At 56.5% G+C, this 7,945-nt stretch overlaps 2 protein-coding genes across 2 annotated transcripts; one reads left to right on the forward strand and one right to left on the reverse strand.

Annotated features, from left to right (window-relative positions):
- Positions 1-1,408: 1,408 nt before the first annotated feature.
- On the reverse strand, positions 1,409-3,314 carry LOC136453935 (uncharacterized). Its single transcript, XM_066454481.1, has one exon. The coding sequence runs from the start codon at positions 2,988-2,990 to the stop codon at positions 1,707-1,709; it is 1,284 nt and encodes a 427-aa protein (XP_066310578.1). The 5' UTR covers positions 2,991-3,314; the 3' UTR covers positions 1,409-1,706.
- Positions 3,315-5,554: 2,240 nt separating this feature from the next.
- LOC136455534 (uncharacterized) lies at positions 5,555-6,364 on the forward strand. Its single transcript, XM_066455520.1, has one exon. It carries the CDS (start codon positions 5,555-5,557, stop codon positions 6,362-6,364), a length of 810 nt encoding a protein of 269 aa, XP_066311617.1.
- The last annotated feature ends 1,581 nt before the right edge of the window (positions 6,365-7,945 follow it).

A 7,945-nucleotide genomic window follows, 5' to 3' on the forward strand; every position in this document is an offset into this window, starting at 1 on the left:
TGTAGATCCAAGCATCAACCGATGGATCTCACCTCACCCTGTGCCCCGGTCCGGCTAGTTGCCATGGGACCCGACTTCGTCCTGGTGTTGGTGTACCTAGCCTTGCCGGCACGGCGATCCATTAACGCTCGTACCACTCATCGTGTTAGCTGCGCAGTTAAGAGGGACAGCGATCCATTAACGCTACACCACGGTACATCCGCGGGCCGGCCTCTCGTTTAGGAGTACTAGTGTCCGTTCCACCGCGGGCGCCGTGCCTGTGCCGTACCCCCACCGCCGCCTAGATTTTTACTGCCGTCATTACCGGCCGCCGCGGGGTTTTCCCTGCTAACACTACAGCTCGCTAGATGTCGATCCCGGCCCGTTCCGGTAGCATCGCAGGCAGGGCCTGGTTTGGATTGTAAATTTTTGCAATCTGGATACTGTAGCATGTTTTGTTTGTATTTAACAAATTTTGTCCGATCATGGACTAACTAGGCTCAAAAGATTCGTCTCGTGATTTACAACCAAACTGTGCAATTAGTTATTTTTTTTACCTATATTTAATGCTTCATACATATGTCCAAAAATTGATGTGATGAAGAGAGAGTGAAAAAACTTGAAATTTGGAGGTGATCTAAACAAGGCCCAGATGATGGCTTGCAAATCTGCTGGTCGGAGGCAAGGGAGGCACGGGCGGGGCGCAGAGCAGCGCGTGGTCCAGGACTCTAGGCCCGCATGGCTTGGGACGGACCAGACCAGACCCAGCAGGATCGAGTGGGCGGCTCTCGGCTGGCGCGGCGAGGGCGAGCGAATGCCGCCGCCGCCCCTCACCACTGAACGAGTAGCGGCAATGCAGCATGGCCGACGGCACCGGGGGGTGGTGGCGGTGTGGAGCCGTAGAATAATGCGGCACATGTGCATGCGATGCGCGCTGCAGGCGTGCGCCGGCCGGTCCGTCGTCCGTGGGTGGCGTGGGCGCGGCCGCCTGGCCGGTGTCGCGCGCTCGCTGCCACGCCTGCCCTGGCGAGCGCATATGCCCCTCCCGTACCGGCTCCCTCGGCCGCCGCTTGTTCCATAGCGAGTGGCCGCATGCGCTGCTGCTGCTGCGAATCGCTTGTCCCGTCCGTCCCCGACCCCGATCCCCATCCATCCCCTGGACCGCTGGAATGAATCGATCGCTCGCCGGGACAGACGCCGCAGAGGCCACCCAACGGCGCCCTGCCTGCCTGCCGCACTGCCTTTTTTTTCACAGCCTTCTGCCCCCAAATCATTTGGCATTCGTCACGTCTCGTCGTCCCGGCACGGCGGCACTGGCCACACTGGGCGTGGACGCATGGCAAAGTCACCGACCCATCATCGAATGTTTCACCATGTCACTCACGCTGTTCGTTACTACCACCACACACGACACGACGAACGAGCGAGCGACACGGATGATGCATGCGTGTTACATTGCTACCGTTTACATGGACACGGGTGCTTTCTGCTTCACCCATGGTCGACCATGGCTGGCTGCTTGAGGTGAGCACTAGAGCTTATCCTAGCTTCGTTCTTGGTACAGTACAGAGGATATCCAAGCTACTGGATCGAATTAGAGCAGAGCAAGGAGAGTAATGAAAAAAGCAAAAAAGAAAACAAGAAGGGAGCAATGTAAGGTAAAGATATGGAAGAACGAGCCTAGAGCTCGAATTTGTATGTACAATGCTGTGCCTTGCTGCTGCTGATCAGTACACCTTCTTAGAGAAGAAGGTCCGGAGCCCGAAGAGCCCCTGCGGCGGGTTCCCTTCCTCGCCGGTGCCATCCACGTTGTTCCGGCAGACGGCCGCTGGCGCGGCCACGCTGGGCGCCGCCATGTCATCGCTAGCTGCGGCCGCGGCCAAGGCGGGTGCCGAGGCCGGGGCTGCGCCCGCGGCCGCCTTCTTCTTGGCGCTCACCTGCTTCTGCTCGGCGGCGGTTTGCTGCAGCTTGTTGCGCCTCAGCTGCCACACGGCGCTGGGCCGCCCGACTCGGATGCCGCCGGACCCGGACCCTGCTGCGTTATTATTGTTACGGCCCTGTCCGGGCACCCACCTCCTAAACATGGACGTGGCGCTGGATGTGCCGGCGGCGGCGGGCAATGGCGCCGCCTGCGGCTGCGTGGCCGCGTCGGCGTCTTCTTCACCGGCTGCTGCTTCTGGCGCTGCAGCTGCAACTGCCACTGCGGTGGCGGTGGGAATGGTCGGCACAGGCCCGGAGGACTCCCCGCGGGAGTTGCTACGGGAGCATGGCGCGCTGCTCACCTTGCGCGGAGCCGGCGCCGGGGCCGGCGGCGCACTCGGGGCGCTGGCATTGGCGTTGGGATTGGCGCTCGCACCGGCACTGGCGCTTGCGCCGGCGGCGGCGGCGGTGGTGTTGGGGTTTGGATTTGGATTGGGCTTGGCCCTGCTCAAGGAGCCGGCACCTGCGCCGGCGGAGCGGCTCCTGGAGAAGGGCCAGATGTTAATGTTAATCAGCTCGGCGTTCCCGCTGACGCTGCTCACGCGCCGCTCCACCTTCTTGCGCTCCTTGGCCTCGCCGCCGGCGCCGGTGCCAGCGCCGCCGCCCGCCTTGAAGATGTCCTTCCACTTGAACGTGACGGCGGGGAGATCCGGGGTCGGCGCGATACCGGACTCCGCGAGCGGCTGCGCGGCCTCCGCTTGCGCCTGCGCCTGCGCTTCGGGCAGCGGGAGCGCCGCGGCGTCCGCGCCCACGCCCTTCGAGTCCGCCGCCGCGTCGTCGTCGGGGTCGGCCTGAGGCTGAGGGGCAGGCGCGCCGTCGCCGTCCGGGGTGGCCGGTGCCTGGAGGTTGTGGAGCGGGAGCACGACGCCGCCGGAGAAGAGCTCGTCGGCGGTGAGCAGCGCCGGGGACGGGTTCCTGCCCACCATCCAGAACTCGAACTCCGGCGACGCGGCGTGGGACGGCGAGGACCTCCCGGAGTCGCACTCCGGTATCGTGGGAGGAGGAGGAAGCGCCCCCACGGCGTCCGCCATTGCCGCTGCGGTAAAGAACACCCGTGACGCCAACAACCGGCAGCGGCCTGTGCTTGCTCTGGCCGCGTCTCGGATCTGGACGGCGGCGGCGGCGGCGGCAATGGGAGACGGATTCAGCAGGATGCCATGAACTCACTCACGCAGAGGATGCCATGGATTGTGTGTCTGTGTGTGAGGCGGGCTGTGAGCAGTGCTTGGCGAGCCGTGCGGGGCAGAGAAGGGTGAGGAGGCGTGGGCAGCGCGACTTGACGCGTTATTTATCAATCACATCAAGGTGGCGGCTCTGGTGGCGGGGGAGTGGGAGGTGTGGGTGATGGTGGTGTGGCAGTGGCAGTGGCGGCCGCTCATAGGCTCAGGCTCACAGCTCGGCTGTCGCTGCCGCTGATTTCCGCCTCGCCTGTCGCGAAACGCAGCGTTGCATATGCGCTCTGAAATCTTTGTCTGGTGACGCGCTCCCCTCGCCTCGCTCTTTGGACCGTCTCTAAGCACCGCCACCCAAAATACAAGATACATGATAAAAAGTTTAATATCTATTTTTTATCTTCTCTAATAACAAGATAAAAAAATAACTTTTTTTCTATAAATAGATTTTTAGGAGAGAGGATACTCAAATTTAAGTTAGGCCTCTTCTAGCTCCTAAAATGAGTCTACTCTGTCAAGTACTGTCAGCAGCACACCTGATGCCACTGCCGGTGATGCCGCTGATGGACCGGGACTTGGTTTTCCTTCGCCGAGGCCCAAGAGGCAGACGCGGCCCAACTCCAGGGTGCTCGGGCCCATGTGGCAAGTTTAGCGTGTATATGAGCCAAAGTGCCGGATTGGAGGAGGATAGCACAGAAGTAACTGAATACTCTTTTCTGTAATAGAAGCACTTAGCATACATTACTTGTTCTTCTTCTTCATCAAGCATACAATTCGTAGTTTAGTCTCACAATTGGTATCAGACTAGGCCGATCTGGATTCCACGCCACCGCAGTCGCACGACCACTTCACCCGGCTCCGCCGCGCTCAGGGTGCCATGGATCCCAACCTGAAAATGGTCCTCGACGAGCTCAATCGCCGGTTCGACGAACAAGATGCGAAGTGGGAGCGGCGCTTCTCCGATCTGGATCGCGACCGCGCCGCGCACGACTCGGCGGTCGACGGCCGCCTCGCCACCCTGGAGGCTGCCTGCTCCGACTTGGACTCGATCCGGCTCGCCAACTCCACCGACGTCCGCGACAGCCGCGTCACGACGCTGGAGGTGGCGGCTTCGGCCCTCGGGACTTGGCGGCCGGCGGTCGAAGCGCTCGTGGACGATCTCCGCCTCGAGGTGAAGCGCATCTCCGACCACTGGGACCACACGCAGGGCGCCTCGTCCACTCTCCCGCTCGGCCCCTTCCCGTCCCCGTCGTCGGCACCCGCGCGGCCAGTTCCCGGCTCGCCCACCGAGGGAACCAATGGGCTCAGCTCTCCATCGATTCCACGGGATACTGGATCCGGGGTCGTCACGACCTGGAGCCATATCCCGGCCAACGGTACGATGTCCACTCCTCTTCCTCCTACGCCTTCTTCGTCTGTTGTCACCTTGGATCGTCCTCCTCCCGTTATCGTACCACCTCGCCCCCCAATTTGGCCGGTTCAGCCCACTTTTCACCCTCCTTTTCCGCCGCCAGTCATTTTTCCCCCACCTCCGCCAAATCCACCTAGCTTTCATCCGCCGTGTTCCAATTCGCTGAGTTCTCATCCCACCAATTCCATTCACCCTCAATTTTCTTCTCCCCTTCCGGTTCCCCCCAATTTTGCCCAATTCCATCCACACCACCCAAATATTACTTCTCCACTTCCGCCTCCGCCCATTTTTTTCCATTCCTTCAGTTTCACCAGTTTTTCCACCACATCATACTATTCCTTCCAATTTCGCTCACCACAAGCCAGCCGACCCTTATTCTCCATCCTCTGTGTTAGGTCGCTTTCCTAAGCTTCCTTTCCCCAAGTTTGACGGTGACAATCCCCGCTTGTGGCGTCGTCGCTGTGAGAAGTATTTCGCTATGTATGGTGTGGAGGAGTTTATGTGGATTAGCGTGTCTGAACACTATCTCGAAGGCCCTGCAGCACGCTGGTTCCAATCCATCGAGTCCCAACTTCGTTCAGCAACTTGGTCTACCTTCTGTCAATTGTTGCATGATCGTTTCGATCGTGACCAACATGAGCTGTTGATCCGTAAGCTGTTTTCCATCAAACAGCTTACCTCTGTCTCTGATTATGTCACACGTTTTACTGAACTCGTGGATCAACTGTCTGCCTATTCCAATTCTACAAATCCTGTCTATTACACCATGCGCTTTATCGATGGGTTGTTTCCCGAGATTAAAGCCGTTGTGTTGGTTCAGCGTCCGCAAAACCTCGATGCTGCTTGTGTTCTGGCATTGTTGCAGGAGGAGGCAGGGGTTCCAGCTCCGACCAGACAGCCTCGTTCGGGTGATTGGTATACGACATCCAAATTCCAGCATTCTCCCCGGACGCCATTGCCTCTTCCTCCGCCACCCCGTGCTGACAAGGGACCAGCCCCTGCTACTGGTCCTATGGTGGCGGCTCCTGCAGTCAAGCAGTCTTCCAATGCTGATCCCAAGCTTCAGGCCATCAAAGCTTATCGAAGGGCTTTGGGTCTTTGTTACAAATGTGGTGCCAAGTGGAGTAAAGACCATACATGCCATCCTGAGGTGTTACTTGCCGTGGAAGCTCTTTGGGACTCGTTTGATTCCTCAGAAGCTGACTGTTTTGAAATTCTGGAGAAGCCGGTACCCGAGCAGTTGTTTGTGGCCATTTCCAAAGCTGCTGCTCTTGGTGCTTCTACGGCCCGTACTATTCGGTTTGCTGGGACAGTCGGTGGGCATCCAGCTTTAATATTGATTGACTCTGGTAGCTCATCATCTTTTCTTAGTGAATCCTTGGCAGCCCAATTGTCGTCAGCAGTGATCACTCCGCAGTCCACTCAAGTGCAAGTTACTGGTGGTGGCCTGTTGCTGAGCTCCGGCATCCTTCGCAATGTGCCGTGGACACTGGACACATGCACATTCATTTCTGATTTCAGAATACTTCCATTGTCCACCTTTGATGCTATTGTGGGTATGGACTGGCTGGCTGCCTTCAGCCCAATGCATGTTCACTGGCAACCGAAGTGGTTTTCTATTCCCTATCATGGTGCTTCTGTGCTGTTGCAAGGTCTGGATGAGGAGGAGTGCCCCGGTCAGTTGCTTCTTCAGCTGTGCCCGGTTCCAGATTCTAGTGCTGCATCTTCCTCTGCTGCTCAGGAACTGCCAGTGGAAATCCAAGCTCTGGTTGATTCCTTTCCTGATTTGTTCTCTCCACCAGTGGAGTTGCCGCCTTCATGAGCATGTAACCACTCTATCCCGCTGTTGCCCGGTGCTAGTCCTGTGTACATCCGCCCGTACAGATACCCACCGAGCCTCAAAGATGAAATTGAGCGACAGGTCAATGAGATGCTTTCTCAAGGAATCATACAGCCAAGCTCTAGTTCCTTCTCTTCGCCCGTGCTATTGGTCAAGAAGAAGGATGGCTCGTACCGGTTCTGTGTCGACTTTCGGCACCTCAATGCTCTCACCGCGAAGTCCAAGTTTCCAGTGCCAGTGTTCGAGGAATTGATGGATGAGTTAGCTCATGCCAGTTGGTTCACTAATCTGAATCTTCGTGCGGGGTTCCATCAGATTTTGCTTCAACTGGGTGAAGAGCACAAGACCGCATTTCAGACCCATCTCGGTCAGTATGAATTCAGAGTTATGGCCTTCGGTTTAACTGGAGCTCCAGGAACCTTTCAAGGTGCTATGAATGTGACATTGGCTCCTGGGCTTCGCCGCTTTGTGATAGTCTTTTTTGATGATATTTTGATCTATAGCCGTTCCTATGAAGCCCATGTACAGCATGTTGCTCTAGTTTTTCAGTGGCTGGCCGCTGAGAACTGGAAGATTAAGCTTTCCAAGTGCAAGTTTGCTCAAAGGCAAGTCTCTTACTTGGGCCATGTGATCAGCAGCTCCGGTTTGTCCACCGATCCGGCCAAGGTTCAGGCCATCCAGGATTGGTCGCCACCAACTTCCGTCCATGATCTTCGCGGATTCCTTGGATTGGCCAGATATTATCGGAAGTTCGTCCGTAATTTTGGGATCATTGCCAAGCCACTGACGGATTTGCTCAAAAAGGATGCCCTCTTTGTATGGACTTCCATTCATGAGTCTGCCTTTCTAACACTTAAGACAGCACTATCCTCAGCTCCAGTGTTGGCCTTACCTGATTTCTCCATCCCTTTTGAGATTGAAACCGATGCTTCTGGAGTGGGTGTGGGAGCGGTTCTACAGCAGCGAGGACATCCTTTGGCTTATATCAGTAAGGCCTTGGGGCCTCGCAATCAGGGTCTGTCTGTCTATGAAAAAGAGTATTTGGCAATTCTTATGGCTGTGGATGCTTGGCGACATTACTTGCTGCAGTCTGAGTTTATCTTACACACTGACCAGAAGAGTCTCATTCACCTCAATGAACAGCGACTACACATGCCCTGGTGAAAGGTCCTTGTTTAGTTTTGGTAATTGAGTGACAACTTAGGTGGACTAATTGTGTTTATGTGAGATACACAGGTGATTAGTCCACAGGTACATGTGTATGAGCAACATATGCCATGGAGGTGAAAATGGCTTGGAGATGTTGCAAAGCTCACACATGTGATGATGAAGGAGCTTAAATACACATGAGACATGACATTGAGTCATATGATCAAGGTGGAGAAGATCAAGATAAGACTTGGCTTGATGGACCGGTTGCAAGCGTGAAGGGCAAGTCGAAGGCTTTGGAGTGATGGACCGCGTAGCGGTGAAGCTTGAGCAAGACTTGGCGCCGATGGACGATGGCAACGGTGAAGAGCAAGTAGAGTCAAGATCGATGAACCAATATGATCATGTGATGAT

Source organism: Miscanthus floridulus, chromosome 5 (genome assembly GCF_019320115.1).
Source record: "Miscanthus floridulus cultivar M001 chromosome 5, ASM1932011v1, whole genome shotgun sequence".
NCBI lineage: Eukaryota > Viridiplantae > Streptophyta > Magnoliopsida > Poales > Poaceae > Miscanthus > Miscanthus floridulus.

What these genes read in the sequence shown, in the direction of transcription:
- LOC136453935 (XM_066454481.1), bottom strand. Translation starts at nt 2,990, where the DNA reads ATGGCGGACGCCGTGGGGGCGCTTCCTCCTCCTCCCACGATACCGGAG.
- LOC136455534 (XM_066455520.1), top strand. Translation starts at nt 5,555, where the DNA reads ATGGTGGCGGCTCCTGCAGTCAAGCAGTCTTCCAATGCTGATCCCAAG.